We start from the raw sequence: 22214 nt of genomic DNA on the forward strand, positions 1-22214 counted from the left end.
CGGACACCTGGCTGCAGCGGGGGCCTCTGGACACCAGACCCCACAACCTGGGCTGGAGTCTCCGAGCCTCCGCGGCGAAATCGCGTTTGGCGCGGGGTTGGAGAATGGGTGTCAACCCCGAAATTTTGACCGGCGCCACTCCCAGACCGGAGAATCACTCGAGAATCACGCGTGCGAACTACACGGTGTGGGCAGGGGAACATTGACAGAGGCCCCCCTGCGATTCTCCGTGCGCAACTGGCCGAGTTCACGACGGCGTGGTTCTAACCACCTATCGGCTGTCGGGAACGTCGGTCGCCTTGGTGGGCGGCAGGGATCATTCACCGGGGGGGGGCCACATGGACGGCTCGGCAAGCGATCGGGCGACACCGATCCGCAGGCACGCGCGATCTCGGGGGGGACCTACTTCTTCCATCACGGTCCGCGGTGCAAGTCTGCCATGTCGCATGGGGCGGCCGCTGCAGGCAACCGCCATGCGCATGCACGGACTCCTGACCGGAAGTGCGGGGTCTCGCATCCGCAGCCAGACTTTCTTAAGGAAAGTCCAGAGTGAAACGCCAGCATTTTTACGCTGGCGTGGGGACATAGCCCCATTATTGGAGAATCTAGCCCCCTGTATCCCAGAGACCTGCACGTAACGTTACCTGGACCGGGCTGGTCCCCTCACCAGTGCACATACCCACCCTCTGGTTGCGGAGATTTCCCTTGGTTTTCAGATGTTGGCCGCTGTGTCCGTGGTATTATGTCCTGCAATGCTCAAGCACAGTGTCCAGGCATCATGGTCTGATTAAGATGCCAGGCAATAACCCCCACATGCTACAGTATGGCACGCCTACCCACAGGAATCCGTGTGGGAGCTGTGATGTGCTCACTTAACTAGCATTGCCAATTTCCTAATAGCCTTCAGCAGTGCAGGAGTCTGTCCATGTTGCTCAGAAGGGAAGGGGGGAGAGGAGCAGAGCATTAGTAATTGGGGACTCGATAGTCAGGGGCACGGATAGGAGATTTTGTGGGAGCGTGAGAGACTCACGTTTGGTATGTTGCCTCCCAGGTGCAAGGGTACGTGATGTCTCGGATCGTGTTTTCCGGGTCCTTAAGGGGGAGGGGGAGCAGCCCCAAGTCGTGGTCCACATTGGCACTAACGACATAGGTAGGAAAGGGGACAAGGATGTCAGGCAGTCTTTCAGGCAGCTAGGATGGAAGCTCAGAACTAGAACAAACAGAGTTGTTATCTCTGGGTTGTTGCCCGTGCCACGTGATAATGAGATGAGGAATAGGGAGAGAGAGCAATTAAACATGTGGCTACAGGGATGGTGCAGGCGGGAGGGATTCAGATTTCTGGATAACTGGGGCTCTTTCTGGGGAAGGTGGGACCTCTACAGACAGGATGGTCTACATCTGAACCTGAGGGGCACAAATATCCTGGGGGGGGGAGATTTGTTAGTGCTCTTTGGGGGGGGTTTAAACTAATGCAGCAGGGGCATGGGAACCTGGATTGTAGTTTTAGGGTACGGGAGAATGAGAGTATAGAGGTCAGGAGCACAGATTTGACGTCGCAGGAGGGGGCCAGTGTTCAGGTAGGTGGTTTGAAGTGTGTCTACTTCAATGCCAGGAGTATACAAAATAAGGTAGGGGAACTGGCAGCATGGGTTGGTACCTGGGACTTCGATGTTGTGGCCATTTCGGAGACATGGATAGAGCAGGGACAGGAATGGATGTTGCAGGTTCCGGGGTTTAGGTGTTTTAGTAAGCTCAGAGAAGGAGGCAAAAGAAGGGGAGGTGTGGCGCTGCTAGTCAAGAGCAGTATTACGGTGGCGGAGAGGATGCTAGATGGGGACTCATCTTCCGAGGTAGTATGGGCTGAGGTTAGAAACAGGAAAGGAGAGGTCACCCTGTTGGGAGTTTTCTATAGGCTTCCAAATAGTTCTAGGGATGTAGAGGAAAGGATGGCGAGGATGATCCTGGATAAGAGCGAAAGTAACAGGGTAGTTATTATGGGAGACTTTAACTTTCCAAATATTGACTGGAAAAGATATAGTTCGAGTACATTAGATGGGTCGTTTTTTGTACAGTGTGTGCAGGAGGGTTTCCTGACACAATATGTTGACAGGCCAACAAGAGGCGAGGCCACGTTGGATTTGGTTTTGGGTAATGAACCTGGCCAGGTGTTGGATTTGGAGGTAGGAGAGCACTTTGGGGACAGTGACCACAATTCGGTGACGTTTACGTTAATGATGCAAAGGGATAAGTATACACCGCAGGGCAAGAGTTATAGCTGGGGGAAGGGCAATTATAATGCCATTAGACGTGACTTGGGGGGGATGGGTTGGAGAAGTAGGCTGCAAGTGTTGGGCACACTGGATAAGTGGAGCTTGTTCAAGGATCAGCTACTGCGTGTTCTTGATAAGTACGTACTGGTCAGGCAGGGAGGAAGGCGTAGAGCGAGGGAACCGTGGTTTACCAAAGAAGTGGAATCTCTTGTTAAGAGGAAGAAGGAGGCCTATGTGAAGATGAGGTGTGAAGTTTCAGTTGGGGCGATGGATAGTTACAAGGTAGCGAGGAAGGATCTAAAGAGAGAGCTAAGACGAGCAAGGAGGGGACATGAGAAGTATTTGGCAGGTAGGATCAAGGAAAACCCAAAAGCTTTCTATAGGTATGTCAGGAATAAGCGAATGATTAGGGAAAGAGTAGGACCAGTCAAGGACAGGGATGGGAAGTTGTGTGTGGAGTCTGAAGAGACAGGCGAGATACTAAATGAATATTTTTTGTCAGTATTAACTCAGGAAAAAGATAATGTTGTGGAGGAGAATGCTGAGACCCTGGCTATTAGAATAGATGGCATTGAGGTACGTAGGGAAGAGGTGTTGGCAATTCTGGACAGGCTGAAAATAGATAAGTCCCCGGGGCCTGATGGGATTTATCCTAGGATTCTCTGGGAGGCCAGGGAAGAGATTGCTGGACCTTTGGCTTTGATTTTTATGTCATCATTGGCTACAGGAATAGTGCCAGAGGACTGGAGGATAGCAAATGTGGTCCCTTTGTTCAAAAAGGGGAGCAGAGACAACCCCGGCAACTATAGACCGGTGAGCCTCACGTCTGTAGTGGGTAAAGTCTTGGAGGGGATTGTAAGAGACAAGATTTATAATCATCTAGATAGGAATAATATGATCAGGGATAGTCAGCATGGCTTTGTAAAGGGTAGGTCATGCCTCACAAACCTTATCGAGTTCTTTGAGAAGGTGACTGAACAGGTAGACGAGGGTAGAGCAGTTGATGTGGTGTATATGGATTTCAGTAAAGCGTTTGATAAGGTTCCCCACGGTAGGCTATTGCAGAAAATACGGAGGCTGGGGATTGAGGGTGATTTAGAGATGTGGATCAGAAATTGGCTAGCTGAAAGAAGACAGAGGGTGGTGGTTGATGGGAAATGTTCAGAATGGAGTACAGTCACAAGTGGAGTACCACAAGGATCTGTTCTGGGGCCGTTGCTGTTTGTCATTTTTATCAATGACCTAGAGGAAGGCGCAGAAGGGTGGGTGAGTAAATTTGCAGACGATACTAAAGTCGGTGGTGTTGTCGATAGTGTGGAAGGATGTAGCAGGTTACAGAGGGACATAGATAAGCTGCAGAGCTGGGCTGAGAGGTGGCAAATGGAGTTTAATGTGGAGAAGTGTGAGGTGATTCACTTTGGAAGGAATAACAGGAATGCAGAATATTTGGCTAATGGTAAAGTTCTTGGAAGTGTGGATGAGCAGAGGGATCTAGGTGTCCATGTACATAGATCCCTGAAAGTTGCCACCCAGGTTGATAGGGTTGTGAAGAAGGCCTATGGAGTGTTGGCCTTTATTGGTAGAGGGATTGAGTTCCGGAGTCATGAGGTCATGTTGCAGCTGTACAAAACTCTGGTACGGCCGCATTTGGAGTATTGCGTACAGTTCTGGTCACCGCATTATAGGAAGGACGTGGAGGCTTTGGAGCGGGTGCAGAGGAGATTTACCAGGATGTTGCCTGGTATGGAGGGAAAATCTTATGAGGAAAGGCTGATGGACTTGAGGTTGTTTTCGTTGGAGAGAAGAAGGTTAAGAGGAGACTTAATAGAGGCATACAAAATGATCAGGGGGTTAGATAGGGTGGACAGTGAGAGCCTTCTCCCGCGGATGGAAATGGCTAGCACGAGGGGACATAGCCTTAAACTGAGGGGTAATAGATATAGGACAGAGGTCAGAGGTAGGTTCTTTACGCAAAGAGTGGTGAGGCCGTGGAATGCCCTACCTGCAACAGTAGTGAACTCGCCAACATTGAGGGCATTTAAAAGTTTATTGGATAAGCATATGGATGATAATGGCATAGTATAGGTTAGATGGCTTTTGTTTCGGTGCAACATCGTGCGTCGAAGGCCTGTACTGCGCTGTATCGTTCTATGTTCTATGTTCTATGCATCAGAAGCCTCCAAGGTCAATTATGGGTGGTCGGTGGGTCAGACAGGCAGGGCCAGGTTGTCCCGGTAATGTCCTCCACCGATGGCGGTCAATCCCGACCGAGGCTAACCTCCCCACCGAACACTGGGGTAGGAATACCAGCACCCCCGGGCTCATTGTCCAGGAGTAAAGATAGCTCTTCACCTTCTCAGATCCCCGCAGCAACCATTCTGCCAGCTTCACATTTTTAAAAAGGAGTACTCATCGGCGCCTGCATGACCATTGCTGGGGAGGCGATTACACCACGGGGAGACAGTTAGATAGAAGGTTGTTCCTGTTAATTGTATGGTGTTTGGCCTTAAGTGGTGATTATTGGTTTCTTGCCTTGCCATGGCAGTATCCTGATTTTGCCGACGGGAGCGGGTCGGTTTGATCTCAAACCAATCAGCGCCCGGCACAGTTCTCAATTTTGGCATCTCCTGCAATCTACCAGCCTCAGTGCGCTCTCGCTCAAGCGCAATGTGGCCATTAAATTGCACCCTATATCCCAGGATATGGAGCTGCCAATCCTGCCCCTCCCTCGGCCACGTCTCCGTGATGGCTACTATATCACAATTCTACTTGCCAATCTCGCTCTTAACTCATCCATTTTACCTGTAGTACTCCTGGCATTAAAGTAAAGGCAATCCAGTCTTGTCTTACTCCCTTGAAACTTAATAGCCCTGTATTCCCTCTGACTTGATTGCTTTTCTGTATTGTGCTGTGTCCCTATTCTGCTAACAGTCTATGTCCCCTCCCCCTGCCGAATTAATGTAAACTCCTCCCAACAGCACTAGCAAATCTGCCGGCAAGGACGTTAGTCCCTCTCAGGTTCAGTGTAGACCATCTTCCTTGTACCACCCAGTGATCCACGGATCTAAAACCCTCCCTCCTGCAGCAACTCTTAAGGCACGCATTAATCTGTGCTATTCTCCAATTTCTATACTTGCTAGCACGTTGCAGTGGGAGAAATCCAGAGATTACAGCCCAAGAGTTCCTGCTTTTTAGTCTACTGCCTAACTCCCTGAATTCAAGACCTCATTCATTTTTCTACCTATGTCATGGTAATAACATGTACCATGACCTCTGTCTTATCACCTCCCCCCTTCAGGATGTCCTGCAGCAGTTCAGTGACACCCCAGACCCTGGCACTAGGGAAGGTGTGTTGCCACAGTTGCATTCCCTTGTTAATTCCCTATTAATATTGACCACCCCCCACCTCCTCTGGCTATACAGACAGGCTGCTTGTATTGCCAGAAGCTTGACTCTGTCCGCACTCCCTGGAGGAACCAGCCTCATCAGTCTCCAAAATGGAATACTGATTTGCGAATGGGACCCCAGGGGTCTCTTGAACTACCTGCCTGTTTCTCTTGGACTGCCTGGTGGTCAGCCATTCCTTTCCTTCCTCGAGTTCTTTCAGCTGCGGTGTGACCACCTCTCTAAATGTGCTTTTCACAGTGCCCTCAGACTCACAGATGCTCCTCAGTGTCCCAAACACCGTTCCAGCTCTGAAACCCAAGCTTCCAGGAGCTGCAGCTGGACATACTTCCTGCACACTTGCTGTTCCCGGGGACTGGAAATGTTCCTGGAGTCCCACATGCAGCAAGAGGAGCAAACCACAGCTTTAAGCTCTCCTGCTATGATTAAACCCTTTAAGTTTAAAACTTTACAAGACTATTATATATTTTTTAAAGTCCCTACCCTTGGTAAAACAATGACTTACAATTTAATATAGTTGAAAAAATACCCACCATGACTTACTCACTCATCAGCTTCGCTCAGCTGGGCAGGGGTACGGCGAAAAGGCAGGGGAATGGCACCAAGTCTGCTTCTTTGCAGAGCCGGTGCAGACACGATGGGCCAAATGGCTTCCTGTGCCCAAACAATTCTGTGATTCTCTGATGAAAATCCTTGAAAAAAAATTACATCTTGTTAAATAAGGTAAAAATTACCTTCATAACTATCGCCAAACCTCTTCACTGTCTCTGGAAATTTATTTTCCATTTTCCAGAATTCCAGATTTCTTGATAATAATAAATGTCCACATATTTGTAAAAAAAAAAATTAAAAATGTTAATTGAATCATAATCATTTTATTCACTGTCTGAGAACTTAATTAAAAGTGAAAGATATTAAGTGCTTTTAACTTGGTTTTGCTATATGTGAATTAAGTAAAGTCGTCGTAATCCCAGATGATCAGAGACTACTTTGCCCTTTGAGGGGGAGAGCTAACTGGTGGTGATTTAACCTGTGGATCACCATACCTCAGACGAGGGGCAAAGTTGAGAAGGGGGAGCCTTCATGAATAACCTCAGCCAGTATGGGAATTGAATCCATCCTGTTGGCTTTGCTCTGCATCATGAACCAGCTGTCCAGCCAACTGAGGTAATACTTCAATATGATTGGCTGTTTACCTATATCACTGCTGCTGCTTGCCAAAACATCCTCTTGACTTGACAACAGATTTAACCTGCTGCCAGGAAAGAGGAATGCATACCACAGAGATAGAATACAAGACCAGGGAGGTACTTCTGAGGCTGTATAAGGCTCTAGTCCGACCCCATTTGGAGTATTGTGAGCAGTTTTCGGCCCCGTATCTAAGGAAGGATGTGCTGGCCTTGGAAAGGGTCCAGAGGAGGTTCACAAGAATGATCCCTGGAATGAAGAGCTGTTGTATGAGGAACGGTTGAGGACTCTGGGTCTGTACTCGTTGGAGTTTAAAAGGATGAGGGGGGATCTTATTGAAACTTACAGGATAGTGCGAGGCCTGGATAGAGTGGATGTTGAGAGGCTGTTTCCACTTTTAGGAGAAACTAGAACCAGAGGACACCATCTCAGACTAAAGGGACGATCCCCTAAAACAGAGATGAGGAGGAATTTCTTCAGCCAGAGGGTGGTGAATCTGTGGAACTCTTTGCCGCAGAAGGCTGTGGAGGCCAAATCACTGAGTGTCTTTAAGACAGAGATAGATAGGTTCTTGATTAACAAGGGGATCGGGGTTATGGGGGGAAGGCAGGAGATGGGGATGAGAAAATATCAGCCATGATTGAATGGCGGAGCAGACTCGATGGGCCGAGTGGCCTAATTCTGCTCCTATGTCTGATGGTCTTATGTCTTATAGCTAGATCTTTCTTCGAGTCCAGTGGTAAGCACCTTTGCTTCACTGCTGTCTGCAAAATCTGGGTTGTTATGAAACAAAAAATAAAATGAACAGGACAAGACTACTGATCCATCCAACCTGTTCCACAGAAATGTGATGCCTTGTGCATCAAACCACATGTACCCTTCAGATTACAGTCATGTAATCTGGGTGAGGGGGAGAAACAGATTTTTAAAAGTAGGACAATTAGAAAAAAAGTCAAAAAAATTCCTTCTGGCCTCTTTGGGCAATCAAAACAAGACCAGAAGACAACACTGATCCTGATTAGTTTACACACTAATATTTGACCCTTGTGTGAGGGGTCTCACCCCTTGTGTGAGGGTGTGGAGACCAAAACTGAGGCCTAACCAAGGATCTGTACAAGATTAGCAAGAGTAAACTAAACAAGCAGACTTGAAATTAATCATGACAATGCAAAATAACACAAGAAGCCAATTTTACAGAACTTGCAGGCAGAAAAGTGAGGGAGACCAATGCAATGAATATAGGAATATAGGGCAGCACGGTAGCATTGTGGTTAGCACAATTGCTTCACAGCTCCAGGGTCCCAGGTTCGATTCCCGGCTTGGGTCACTGTCTGTGCGGAGTCTGCACGTTCTCCCCGTGTGTGCGTGTGTTTCCTCCGGGTGCTCCAGTTTCCTCCCACAGTCCAAAGATGTGCAGGTTAGGTGGATTGGCCATGCTAAATTGCCCATAGTGTCCAAAATTGCCCTTAGTGTTGGGTGGGGTTACTGGGTTATGGGGATAGGGTGGAGGTGTGGGCTTGGGTAGGGTGCTCTTTCCAAGAGCTGGTGCAGACTCGATGGGCCGAATGGCCTTCTTCTGCACTGTAAATTCTATGAAAGTCTATGAATCTTCAGAAATTTGTTAAAAGGGTGGTCAGAAGGCAGAGAGATATATTGTAAAGAACATTTCTGAGGAGGTTGAACATAATGACAATAAATTATTCCCTTGTAACAGTCAGTGAAGTACATGAAAACCTTAAAGTATACTTATGGGGCTGAAGATAAATTTAATAAACGTAATGATTACTTCCTTGATGTATTTATAAGAGAAAATGCTAGTTGCAGGCCCTTCATTTTCAAAGACAATCCATGCAAATTTAATGACTTGACATCAGTGAGATCAAGGTCCTGTATATGCTCAAAACAAATCCGCCAAGATGAATGGTGTTTCACTCAGGTTACTAAGAGAAGCATATGACCAGTTTGTGAAGTGCTGACTGTCATGAAGGAGTTTATGAGTGCTGTGGATGTCATAATGGACTCAAAACAAGCTAATGCAGTAGTTAAAGTATGGTTCAGACTGATTCACTCTCTTCCCATGAGTTGCTGAAGCAGACCTGATGTAAATTCTCATAAGGGTTATGAGCCCCAAGTACAGCAGAAATCCAGAATGACTTTCGTGTTCAGTAAAATTCAGTAATGAACTTAATACCAACTACTTCCTTGTTTAAACACTTGCTGCTCTGAGAGCTTTCATTTTTGAAGTGTTATTTACAATCAAAGCCAGTTCAAAAATGCCTTTTTAAAAACAAAGCTCTGAATTTATCAACATATTACATTGTTAATTATGTGATTGTGCATTTCCTCTGTTACTCACCTTTCAATATAGATCAATGTGAGGTGCTGCATTTTGGTAAGAAGAATAAGGAATGCATATACAACCTGGTTAATAAAAGTCTGGATGGGACTTCCGGGTGCGGCTATGCAGAGCTAGGTTGCATATTCGGCAGCTCCCGCTTGGAATGGACTTTTGGGCTCTTTTACAGGGCCCCCACGGCATTTGTTTGACATTTCCCGGTGTGGCAAGAAGACTGCAGCATTCCCCTGACAGTGTCCCCCAGGAATGTTATGTCTTTTGGCTGCCAGACCTGGCAGAAACAGTAAAAGATTTGGCTTTGGCTGCAGGTTTAGACAAAAGCCTCTTCCAGCATGCAGGCGGGGGAAGGGCAAGCTTAAAGCTGCAATCTGACTTGACTCTATCAAATGTGAATTCTAGCAGCAGAGGGAACAACTGTGAAAAGATCTACCAAGGCCATTGAAGAAGCAGGGACGAGGCTTCCGGTGGCGGCCATGGAGGAGTAGGTCGCGCATTCGGCAGCTCCCGTCTGGAACCGACTCTCAGACCTTTTTCAGGAGATTCCATAAACTTTTTTGGGCAGACTGGTGAAGCAAACACTGCCAACTTCTATGAAACGGACCAGAAGTGTAACGGCCAAAGGAGCGGCACTGGAGCAACGGGAGAAGCGAGGGACAAAGGGGAGCTGCAGGAGTTCATCAAGCGCTGCTTCGAGGAGCAGCGCGAGGAGATGCGCAAGGAGATGTTGGCGCCTATGCTTTCGGCAATTGAAGGACTCGGGATCACGCAGAAGGCCCACGAAGCTAAGATCCAGGAGGTACAGAAAAGAGTCAGTCAGAATGAGGACGAGCTCGTGGGCCTGGCGGTGAGAGTGGAGCAGAACGAGGCGCGACACAAGAAGTGGGCGGGAAGACTCGAAGACCTGGAGAACAGGTCGAGGAGAAAGAATCTGCGAATCCTGGGTCTCCCTGAGGGAGTGGAGGGGGCTGATGCCGGGGCATACGCGAGCACGATGCTCGAGGCGATGATGGGCACGAAGGCTCCTTTGAGGCCGCTGGAGTTGGACGGGGCACATCGGGTGCTGGCGAAGAAGCCCCAGGCAAATGAGCCGCCAAGGGCGATGGTGGTGAGGTTCCACCGGTTCACGGACAGAGAGTGGGTCCTGAGATGGGCCAAGAAGGAGCGGAGCAGTAAGTGGGACAATGCAGAGATCCGAATATACCCGGACTGGAGCACGGAGGTTGCAAAGCGGAGAGCGAGTTTCAATCGGGCGAAAGCGGCGTTGTACCGGAAAGAAATGAAATTCGGAATGCTGCAGCCAGCGCGACTGTGGGTCACATACAAGGGCCAACACTATTACTTCGAAACGCCTGAAGAGGCGTGGACCTTTGTACAAGCCGAAAAGTTGGACTCTAACTGAGGGTTTGTGAGGGTGGGGGGGATGTTTTGGGGTTTGATGTGTGATGGTTGTTGTATATAGGGGGTCAATCACGCGCAGGAAATGTTACATGGGCTGGGGGAGAGAGACAAGGCCGCGACAGGAGCTGCGCCAGAGGGGTTGGAGCGGGCTTTGGAAAGCGCGGGGTGTTTTCCCGCGCGCGTGAAGAAAGGTGGGAAGGGGAACAAAGGAATGCATATGGATTGGGAGACTCCCACGCGGGGAGGTCAATGGGATGGCGGGGGAAGCCGGGGTCAGCAGGCGTCAGCTGACTTACGGGAGTGACATGGGGGGAGCAAAAAAGCTAGACAGGGGTCTAGCGGGGGGAAGGGGGGAGAAAAAGGGTTGCTGCTGCACTGGCCGAAAGGGAATGGGACACAGAAGAGGTGGTCGGGACGGGGGTCCCCCCTCTGGGGGACTGGAGGGTAAGGGAGGCGTGGACACAGGTCTGGCCCAGAAAAGGAGATGGCTAGTCGGCGGGGTGTGGGGGGGGGGGGGGTGAGAGCCCCTCCAATCCGGCTGATAATGTGGAATGTGAGGGGCCTGAATGGGCCGGTGAAGAGGGCTCGAGTGTTCGCGCACTTAAAGGGACTGAAGGCAGACGTGGCCATGCTCCAAGAGACACATCTGAAGGTGGCGGACCAGGTCAGGTTAAGAAAGGGATGAGTAGGACAGGTATTCCACTCGGGACTGGAATCGAAGAATAGAGGGGTGGCGATATTGGTGGGAATGCAGGTGTCATTTGAGGCCAAGACTATTGTAGCGGACAATGGAGGGCGATATGTAATGGTGAGCGGTAGGCTGCAAGGGACGTGTGTGGTGTTGGTAAACGTACACGCCCTGAACTGGGATGATGCAGGATTCATGAAGCGCATGTTGGGGCACATTCCGGACCTGGAGATAGGAGGCCTGATAATGGGAGGGGACTCAATACAGTGTTGGATCCAGCACTGGACCGCTCCAAATCAAGGACTGGAAAGAGGCCGGCGGCGGCCAAGGTACTTTGGGGGTTTCTGGATCAGATGGGGGCAGTGGACCCATGGCGGTTTGCAAGGCCGCAGGCCAGGGAATTTTCTTTCTTCTCCCATGTACACAAAGCCTACTCCCGGATAGATTTCTTTGTTCTGGGTAGGGCGCTCATCCCGAGGGTGGAGGGGACGGAGTATTCGGCTATAGCCGTTTCGGACCATGCCCCCGGGTGGAACTGGAGCTGGGAGAGGAGAGGGACCAACGCCCGTTGTGGCGGCTGGATGTGGGACTGCTGGCGGACGAGGTGGTGTGTGGGAAGGTGAGGGGGTGTATCGAAAGGTACTTGGAGGCCAATGACAAATGGGAGGTGGGGGTGGGAGTGGTATGCGAGGCGTTGAAGGTGGTGATCAGGGGAGAGCTAATTTCCATTAGGGCTCATAGGGAGAAGACAGAGGGTATGGAAAGGGAGAGGTTAGTGGGAGAGATTTTGAGAGTGGACAGGAGATACGCAGAGGCCCCGGAGGAAAGATTACTTGGGGAAAGACGACGGCTCCAGACGGAGTTTGACCTGTTGACCACAGGGAAGGCGGAGGCACAGTGGAGGAAAGCGCAGGGGGCGACCTACGAGTATGGGGAAAAGGCTAGTCGGATGCTGGCACACCAGCTCCGTAAGAGGATGGCAGCGAGGGAAATAGGGGGAGTCAAAGATGGAAGGGGAGCCACGGTTCGGAGGGCGACGAAAATAAACGAGGTATTCAAGGCCTTTTATGAACAGCTGTACAGATCCCAGCCCCCAGCGGGGGAAGAGGGGATGAGACGATTGCTAGATCAGCTGAGATTCTCGAGGGTGGAGGAGCAAGAGGTGGCTGGTTTGGGGGCACCAATTGGGTTGGAGGAGCTGAGCAAGGGTTTGGGGAGCATGCAGGCGGGGAAGGCCCTGGGACCGGACGGATTCCCGGTGGAGTTCTACAGGAAGTACGCAGACCTGTTGGCCCCGCTACTGGTGAGGACCTTTAATCAGGCAAGAGAGGAGGGGACCCTGCCCCCGACAATGTCGGAAGCGACAATTTCTTTGATCCTAAAGCGGGACAAGGACCCACTGCAATGTGGATCGTACAGGTCGATCTCGCTCCTCAATGTGGATGCAAAGTTGCTGGCAAAAGTGCAGGCCACGAGGATCGAGGACTGTGTCCCGGGGGTAATCCACGAGGACCAGACGGGATTTGTAAAGGGCAGGCAACTAAACACCAATGTGCGGCGGCTCTTAAACGTGATAGTGATGCCATCGAGTAGAGTGGGAGTACCTCTGGGAGGTGCTGCGTAGGTTTGGGTTCGGGGTAGGGTTTATCAATTGGGTTAAGCTCCTTTACAGAGCCCCGATGGCGAGTGTAGTGACGAACCGGCGGAGGTCGGAGTGCTTTTGACTGTACCGAGGGACGAGGCAGGGGTGCCCCCTGTCCCCCCTGTTGTTCGCATTGGCGATCGAACCATTGGACATGTCATTGAGGGAGTCTAATAAATGGAGGGGGGTGGTCCGAGGGGCAGAAGAGCATCGGGTGTCGCTAGATGCGGATGACCTGTTGCTGTACGTGGCGGATCCGATGGAGGGGATGGTGGAGGTCATGCAGACTCTAAGGGAGTTTTCGGGCTATAAGCTCAATGTAGGGAAGAGTGAGCTCTTTGTATTACAGGCGGGGGACCAAGAAAGAGGGATAGGGGACCTACCGCTGAGGAGGGCGGAGGGGAGCTTTCGGTATCTGGGGATCCAGATAGCCAGGAGTTGGGGGACCCTACATAAACTGGGTCTGGCGAGGTTGGTGGAGCAGATGGAGGAGGATATCGGGGGATGGGACGTGTTGCCGCTCTCGCTGGCGGGTAGAGTGCAGTCGGTCGGAGTGGTGGTCCTTCCGAGTTTCTGTTTGTGTTTCGGTGCCTTCCCGTCGTGGTCGCTGGGGCCTTTTCTGAGAGGGTGGGCAGGAGTCTTGTGGGGTTTGTGTGGGCGAGTGAGACCCCGGGGGCGGGGAGGGGGTTCCTGGAGCGTGGTATCGACCGAGGAGGGTTGGCACTACCGAACCTGGGGGGCTGCTGCTGGGCGGCAAGTGTGGCGATGATCCGCGGGTGGGTTGTGGGGAGAGGGGGGGCGGCGTGGAGGGGGGTGGAGACGGCGTCCTGTGGGGGAACGAGCCTGGGGCCGTTGGTGGCGGCACAGCTGCTGCTCTCGCCGGTGGGGTGTGCCGCGGGCCCGGTGGTGGCGGCGGCGCTGGGGATCTGGGGCCAGTGGGGACGGCACCGGGGTGCGGTGGGGGCGTCGGTGTGGTCCCCGATCGGGGGTGGCCACCGGTTTGTCCCGGGGAAGGTGGACGGGGGGTTCCGGAGCTGGCGTCGGGCGGGGATTGGAGGAGTGGGGGACCTGTTCATCGACGGGACGTTTGCGGGCCTTGGGGCGCTGGAGGGGAGGTTCGGGTTGCCCCCGGGAGGTGCCTTTAGGTGTATGCGGGTGGGGGCTTTTGTGGGGCGACAGGTGGGGGAGTTCCCGTTGCTCCCGGCGCGGGGGGTTCGGGATAGGATGGTCTCGGGTGTGTGGGTCAGGGGGGGCAGGGTGTCGGAAATGCGCCGGGAGTTGAGGGGGGAGGGGGAGGCGCTGGTGGAGGAGTTGGGGGGTAGGTGGGGGGGGGGGGAGCTGGGGGAGGAGATCGGGGAAGGTCTGTGGGCTGATGCCCTGGGTAGGGTTGATTCCTCCTCCTCGTGTGCCGGGCTCAGCCTGATACAATTTAGGGTGGTCCACAGGGCGCGCTTGGCGGGGGCGGGGTTGTGTGGGTTCTTTGGTGTGGAGGACAGGTGTGGAGGGTGCTCGGGAGGCCCGGCGAACCATGTCCATGTGTTTTGGTCGTGCCCGGCGCTGGAGGGGTTCTGGAGAGGAGTGGCGGGAGCAATATCTCGGGTGGTGGGGGTCCGGGTCAAGCCAAGCTGGGGGCTAGCTATATTTGGAGTGGTGGACGAGCCGGGGGTGCGGGAGGCGAGGGAGGCCGGCGTTCTGGCCTTTGCGTCCCTGATGGCCCGGCAAGGGATCTTGCTGGTGTGGGGGGAGGCGAGGCCCCCCAGCCTGGGGGCCTGGATGGATGATATGGCTGGGTTCGTAGAGTTGGAGAGGATTGGGTTCGCCTTGGGGGGGTCTGCGCGGGGGTTCTGCGGGCGGTGGCGGCCGTTCCTGGACTGTCTCGCGGAGTGTTGGAGGGGGTCGGTCAGCAGCAGCGGCAGCCTTGGGAGGGGGGGGGGGGGAAGGGGGGTACTGCCTGGGAGGGTGGATGAGCAAGAGATAACATGAAGGGTTGGGGAAACTGGCATGTACGGGTGAGGGCCAGTGTACAAAGCTGTGTAAATATATCATTTTGCCATGTGTATATCTTGCTCGGCGCGATTTCTCTTTTTTTTTGTTACGAGGGTAATTTTTGTTACACATCTTTGGACGGTGGGGGAAACCGGAGCACCCAGAGGAAACCCACGCTGACACTGGGAGAAAATGCAAACTCCACACAGTCACCCTTGGCAGAATCAAACCCAGGTCCTTGGCACTGTGAGGCAGCAGTGCTAACCACTGTGCCATGGAAAGCAGAGATGCTATGTTGAACTTGAATTAAAGTTTGATTAAACCACACTTGGAGTACTGTACACAGTTCAGGTCTTCATATTATAAAAAGGATTTGGATGCATTGGGAAGATGTAAAAGGAATCACTGAGAGGAAAGGCTTCTCAAGAAAGGCTGAATAAGCTGACAGGCTTTTTTCCAGAAAAGAGATTCTGAGGGAGAACATGACAGATCTGTAAGATATTGAAAGGGTTGATAGACTACCATAGAGAAACTGTTTCCATTAGTGTGTTGTCCAGAGCTAAAAGTCGTAAATACAAGGGGCGGGTTCTCCGGTCACCGACGCCGAAATCGAGGTCGGCGATTGGCCAGAGAATCTCCGTTTACGGTGAAAACGGGGGAGGCGCCATTTTTGTGATGCTTCGCCCTCTCAAAAACAGTATGCCGCTTTCCATATGGACGACCTCAGGACGTCACCTGAGATCCTACCCCGATGCTCCGTCCCCAATGGGCCGAGTTCCTGACGGTGTGGGTCACTCATGCTATTTACTTTTGTGAACCCTGCTTAGCAGAGGCAGACTGAGTCCAGCGCCGCCACAGTCGGAGGGGGAGCCGTTCCGCAGGCAGGGTAGGATTTGGAGGGGACTGTGTGCACCAGTGGGGGGTGGCGAGGGGGCTTACTGGGTGATAGTATGTGGCAGGCCGGGTCCGCGCGCGGCCATCGCCATGTTGCACAGTGTGGCCATTGCAGCCCACCGTCGTGCGCATGCAATGCCACAGATCCGGCAATTCTCCGGCCGTATTCCCAGGTAAAGCCGGGGGCTTTATGCTGTGTGCCTGCCAGCCACTCCCCCACCAGATGGAGGATCGGTGCATCTTTTGCGCCATTTTTTCTGGCGTAAAAAGCCACTGTTCCCACGCCGGCATCAGCACTTAGAAATCAGAGAATCCAGCCCAAGATAATTACTGATAAATCCAGTGGTGAATTCAGGCAAAACGTCTTTACCCAAAGAGTGGTAGGAATTTAGAACTTGCTATTACATACAGTAGTTGAGGTAAAGCATTCCATGTCAATATGCAGCCAGGTCTGGGCAACATTCAGGTTTAGGCTGAGAAGTGGCAAGAAACATTTGCATCACAAAAATGCCAGGCGATGAATATCTCCAGCAAGAGAGAATCTAACCACCTTGCCTTGACATTCAACATCATTACCATTGCCGAATCCTCCACAATCAACACCCTAGAAGTTACCTGGAAACTGAACTAAACCATCCATTTAAATACTGTGGCTGCAAGATCAGATTAGCGACTGGAAATTCTGCAACAAATAACTTGCCTCTTGACTCCCCAAACAAAGCAAGTCCACCGTCTACTAGACACAAGTCAGTGGTATGGTGCAACACTCTCCACTTGCATGCATGAATGCAGATACAACAGCACTCGAGAAGCTCAAGACCATCTTGGACAAAGCAGTCTGCTTGATTGGCACTCGATCCACCAACTTAAAGATTCACTCCCTCCACCACCAACATACAATGACAGCAGTGTGCGCCATCTACAAGATGTACTGCAGCAACTCACCAAGGCTCCTTCAAAATGACCTTTCAAACACGTGACCTCTGCCACTTAGAAGGACAAGGGCAACAGACGCATGAGAGCACCACCAACCAAGCCAAACACCATCCTAACTTGGAAAATATTGCTGTTCCTTCACTGTCACTGGGTCAAATCCTGAACCTCCTTCCCTAACAGCACTCTGAGTTTATCAACACGAGATGGACTACAGCAGTTCAAAAAGGTAGCTCACCACTGCCTTCTCAATTGCATTTAGGAATAAGAAACAAATCCTGGCTTGCCAACCGTGCTCATGTCCCGTGAAGGAATAATTTCTTAAAATTGCATAGTGTTATTTAAGGGGAAGCTGTATAAGCAGATGAGCCTGCTTGACTGACAGCCCATTCACCACCTTAAACATTCAATTCCTCTACTACCTGTGCACTGTGTCTGCAGTGTGTATCATCTGCAAAATGCACTGTAGCAACTCATCAAGTCTTTGACGGCATCTTCCATACCCACAACTTCTCCTACCTAGAAAGCCACGGGCAACAGACACATGGGAACACCACCACCTGCGAATTCTCCTCTAAATCGCACACATCCTCACTTAAAGATGTCTCACTTTTTTTTCGTTGTTGCTGGGTCAAAATCCTGGAGCTCTCTACCTCACAACACTATGAGAGTTCCTTCATCACACAGGCTGCAACGGTTCAAGAAAGCGGCTCAGTACCAGCTTCTCAGGGGTCATGAGAGATGAGCAATAAATCGCTCTGTGATGTCCACACCTCATGAACAAATAAAAAATATATATAATTAGGGCTCCCAGTTGCTGGGGTTTATATATTGCAGTGTAGATTTACATGGATGGAATGAAGTGTTAGGAATTCATACCTTGGTGAGCTGTGCAACATTTTAAAAGCAAAAAGTGCAAGGTTTGCCACGCTTTCAATTATTAAAAAATAAGATTTTTTTTTCCAGAAAGATTTCAATGTCTTTATACTTTAAAGGAAGTAATACAGCTGCTAGGGGAAACACATGAAAATATGCAAGTAAAGACTCAAACCTATTAGATATCCTGATCAATTGGGTGAAGTTGCATTTTTATCATCAACATTGACAACAAAATTTTAAACATTCATTTCTGTTTTGTTTTTTGTTCACAGGTCTCAGGATTTTTTGCCCTTTATTTTTAATCTTTATCCAGTAAGTGAATCTTCAGAACCAGTATTTTATTTTAATGAAAAAATCATTGAGTTCAACATGTTGCAAACCAAAGATCCTGATTATTTGTAAGACTACAAAAATAAAGCTGAGAGTATTCTGAGAGTGTCAAATTTAAATAAATGGCATTCGTATGGAGTTTGCACATTGTCCCCATGTCTGCGTGAGTGTCACTCCCACAACCCAAAGATGTGGAGGTAAGACCCAAAGGGTAGGTGGACCAGCCACACTAAATTGCCCCTAAATTGGAAAAACAATTGGGCACTTTGAATTTATTTTAAAAAATTAAATAACTGCCAACAATCACATGATAGCACTCGTTTTATAAAGTGTGCTTCACAAAGTTGAAATGGATTTTTAAAAAAAATTTAGAGTACCCAATTATTTTTATCCAATTAGGGGGCAATTTAGCGTGGCCAATCCACCTACCCTGCACATCTTTGGATTGTAGGGGTGAAACCCATGCAGACACGGGGAGAATGTGCAAACTGCACGTGGACAGTGACCCAGGGCTAGGAACGAACATGGGTCCTCCGTTGAAATGGATTCTAATGCAATGCAAAATCAGTTTCTTATGCCCTCTTTTCCCTCAATTAGTTACTCATGAGGATGGGGCAGTAGTAGGTAATAGAATAATTTTGGGTGTTCCCTCCAGAATATTCTCTGCCCATAGCTGGACACATAGGTGTGATTCTCTGGTATTATGGGCCAGGGTTTAGAGAACACCAAAGTATATCCTGGAGTTCACCTGACCCACAACGTTTAATAGATTTTGGTTAAGAGGAGCACAAGGGCCCACTTTACAGGTGTGATGCTACAGAGATCTAAAGTATTTTTAAGCATCACCTCCTCCTCCCTCAGGGTGCCTATTAGCCATCCACCCCCTCAAGAATTCCCACCTCCACCTAGTATACCGGAGCAGCTGTGTGGTGCGCACCAGATAGTGTCCCAGCAGCCTCTTCACGAAAGTGCCCATCCGAGGTGAGTGTCTCTGGAATGGTGGAGGGTGTTGGAGACAGCAGTGACAGAAAATCTGTGTCATCCCCGGACTTGAGTTCCGGGATCTCGTGTTGAGGGCTGCTGTCCATGCTGCTGTCGTCATCACTGCTCGGCACTGTCAGGGGTTGGGGGACACCAGATGGACCTATCCTATCTCCAGCATGTCCTGAAAGACACAAGTCAAGGTGCATGATTAGCCCCGCGGGCCGGGGAGGGGCAGTAGCGGTGCGGGGTGTGGAGGTGAAGGGGTTGTGGGGTTGAGTGTGAGGGTGTTGTGGGGGTGGTTTTGCAGTGGGGTTAACGCACGTGTGTTATGGGCCAGGGTTTAGAGAAGCCCAAAGTGTATCATGGAGTTCGCCTGACCCACGACTTTTAATAGATTGTGATATGGGGAGCACACGGCCCACTCTACAGGTGTGGTACAGCAGAAATGGAAAAAGTATTTTTTAAAGCAAAACAATGTTTACTCTATTAACTCAAGTTAATCTTTTTAAAACAAACAGTGAACATCTTAGCAACCATTAATTCAAATACAACCCCCAAAGAATACAACACTAAGTAATCCGTAAGCTGTCCTTTTAACATCCAGAAGACTTAAAAAAAAACTTTAAACACAAGCACATCAGGTTAAAGTCACTACTGAGAACAGTTATTAGTTTTAAATCACGAAAGGATCGATTTACAGTCTTTGTATTACAGAGTGAGAGACTAATACCCCTTCTGGCTGTGGCTGCAGCTATCCAGCTCTGAAAACAAAACTAAAACACACCCTGCAGCAAACAGCCTAAAACGAAAGTAAAAAGCGGACAGACAGCCCAGCTCCACCCACACTCTGACATCACTGATAAACACCCATTTCTTAAAGGTACATTTTTTAAACACCCAGTTCTTAAAGATACACTCACATGACACCTCCCCCCAAGAAAACAAAATAAACCATCAACTTCAAAATGGTTTCATTTTTCACCTTTTCACTATCCTTTAAGAAATGCACACAGTAAATATACTTTTTCGTTTAAAAAAAACCACACGCAAACAGGTACAACAATATAGTCCATTTTTTGTTTTTCCTCCAACTGGAATCCTTCTCGATTGACAGTCTCTTTGAACAAGAAGGTCTCTGCACGATCCGTCCATTTCTGTACACCTCGGCATTTTTTTTGAAGTCAGATACTTTAGTTCAATCACAGAGCCCCTTGTAATTCTCCAACACAGGAGCATTGGTTATCACAGCTTTTAGGCAGTCAAATGCCTGTTGAAAGTCTGCTGTCCACTGAAACTTTCGACGTTTCTTCAGCAAGTCCATCAATGGAGCAATCACACTGCAAAACCTTTGCACAAATGTTCGATCAAATCCACTCATGCCAAGAAATCGCATTATTTCCCTTCGTCTTGAGGGTATTGGAAACTCCACATCACGTGTGACCATTCGACCCTGTCCGATTGTATGGCCAAGGAAAGTGACTTGGGCTTTTCCAAATTCACTTTTGGCTAGGTTTACCGCCAAACCCGCTCCCTGAACTCGATCGAATAACTCCATCCGATGTTTTAAATGTTCTTTCCACGTCTGGCTGAAAATGACCGGATCGTCGATGTATACGGCACAATTGGGAAATCCTGAAACAACTTTGTTAGTTAACCGTTGAAATGTGGCTGGGGCGTTTGAATTGGTATATACCATCTGGAGTCACAAAAGCTGAAATCGCCTTCGTCCTTTTGGATAAAGGTACCTGCCAGTAACCTTTAAGTAAATCCAGTTTGGAAATAAAAGCTGATTGTCTCACTTCCTCAATGCAATCCTCCAAACATGGGATAGGATAAGAGTCCGTTCTTGTAACCGCATTAACCTTTCTATAGTCCACAACAACCGTTGGGTACCGTCTGGTTTAGGTACCATTATTATGGGTGAGCTCCATTGGCTGGAACCCACTTCAATTATGCCAATTTTAAAGGGTTAAGTCTATATGGATGTTGTTTGATTGGAGCAGCATTTCCCACATCTACATCATGTATAGCCATTTTAGTACTTCCCAATTTATCTCTACAAACTTGCCCACGTGACATCAATAACTCTTTCAGGTCAGTTTTTTTTCCCTCTGGAAGATAACTCAACAATTTATCCCAATTTTTAAGAACATCCTCATTTTCCAATTTAATTTGAGGCATGTCAAATTCACAGTCATCTGGATTTGGTTAATCACTCTGAGTTAGAATCATTAAAACCTCCTTTTTCTCTCCATCCTTTTCAAAGTACCTTTTAAGCATATTCATATGACACACTCGGTGAGTCTTCCTTCTATCTGGTGTTTTACCACATAATTCACCTCACTTAATTTCCTTTCAATCTGATAAGGTCCACAAAACCTTGCTTTTAAAGGTTCACCTACCACTGGTAACAACACTAAAACGTTATCTCCACTGGCAAAACTACAAACTTTGGATTTCTTGTCCGCTACCCGTATCATCACATTTTGTGCAACTTTTAAATGTTGTCTAGCTAATTCACCTGCTCTACTTAATCATTCCCTAAAATTTGACACGTAATCCAATAATGTAATTTCCGATTTCTCACTCACCAATTTTTCCTTAATCAATTTAAGTGGTTCTCTTACCTCATGACCAAAAATTAGTTCAAAAGGACTGAATTTGGTTGACTTATTAGGTGCATCCCTAATTGCAAACAGTACGAATGGATTTCCTTTATCCCAATCCTCTGGATAATCTTGACAAAAAGCCCTCAACATTGTCTTTAATGTCTGATGCCATCTTTCTAACGCGCCCTGCGATTCTGGATGGTACGCATTTGATTTTAATTGTTTTATTCCTAAGCTATCCATAACTTCTTTGAATAACCTTGAGTTAAAATTTGATCCTTGATCCGATTGTTTTTCTGTGGGTAGTCCATATCTAGTAAAGAATTTAAGTCACTCCTCTACAATCATTTTAGCTATAATATTACGTACTGGAATGGCCTCTGGAAACCTAGTAGACACATCCAGTATAGTCAAAAGATATTGATTCCCTCTTTTCGTTTTAGGAAGTGGTCCTATGCAATCAATTAGGACCGTTGTAAAAGGTTCCTCAAATGCTGGAATGGGTATTACGGGTGCTGGTTTTATCACTGCTTGAGGTTTCCCTATCACTTGACATGTGTGACATGATTGACAAAATGTAACTACATATTTATGTAGTCCCGGCCAATAAAAATGTTTTTGGATTTTAGCTTGAGTTTTCCTTATTCCCAAA

At 49.1% G+C, this 22214-nt stretch overlaps 1 protein-coding gene across 2 annotated transcripts in view; it reads left to right on the top strand.

Moving 5' to 3' along the window:
• cfap61 (cilia and flagella associated protein 61) overlaps positions 1–22214 on the top strand; it is a 584187-nt gene that overhangs the window by 125862 nt on the left and 436111 nt on the right. For both annotated transcript variants that reach the window (XM_072505562.1, XM_072505571.1), the window contains one exon: positions 17912–17951. In XM_072505562.1, coding sequence (XP_072361663.1) covers positions 17912–17951 — 40 coding nt within the window. The remainder of the gene's footprint in view (positions 1–17911; positions 17952–22214) is intronic.

The sequence above is a fragment of the Scyliorhinus torazame genome, chromosome 1 (assembly GCF_047496885.1).
Source record: "Scyliorhinus torazame isolate Kashiwa2021f chromosome 1, sScyTor2.1, whole genome shotgun sequence".
NCBI classification, from domain to species: domain Eukaryota; kingdom Metazoa; phylum Chordata; class Chondrichthyes; order Carcharhiniformes; family Scyliorhinidae; genus Scyliorhinus; species Scyliorhinus torazame.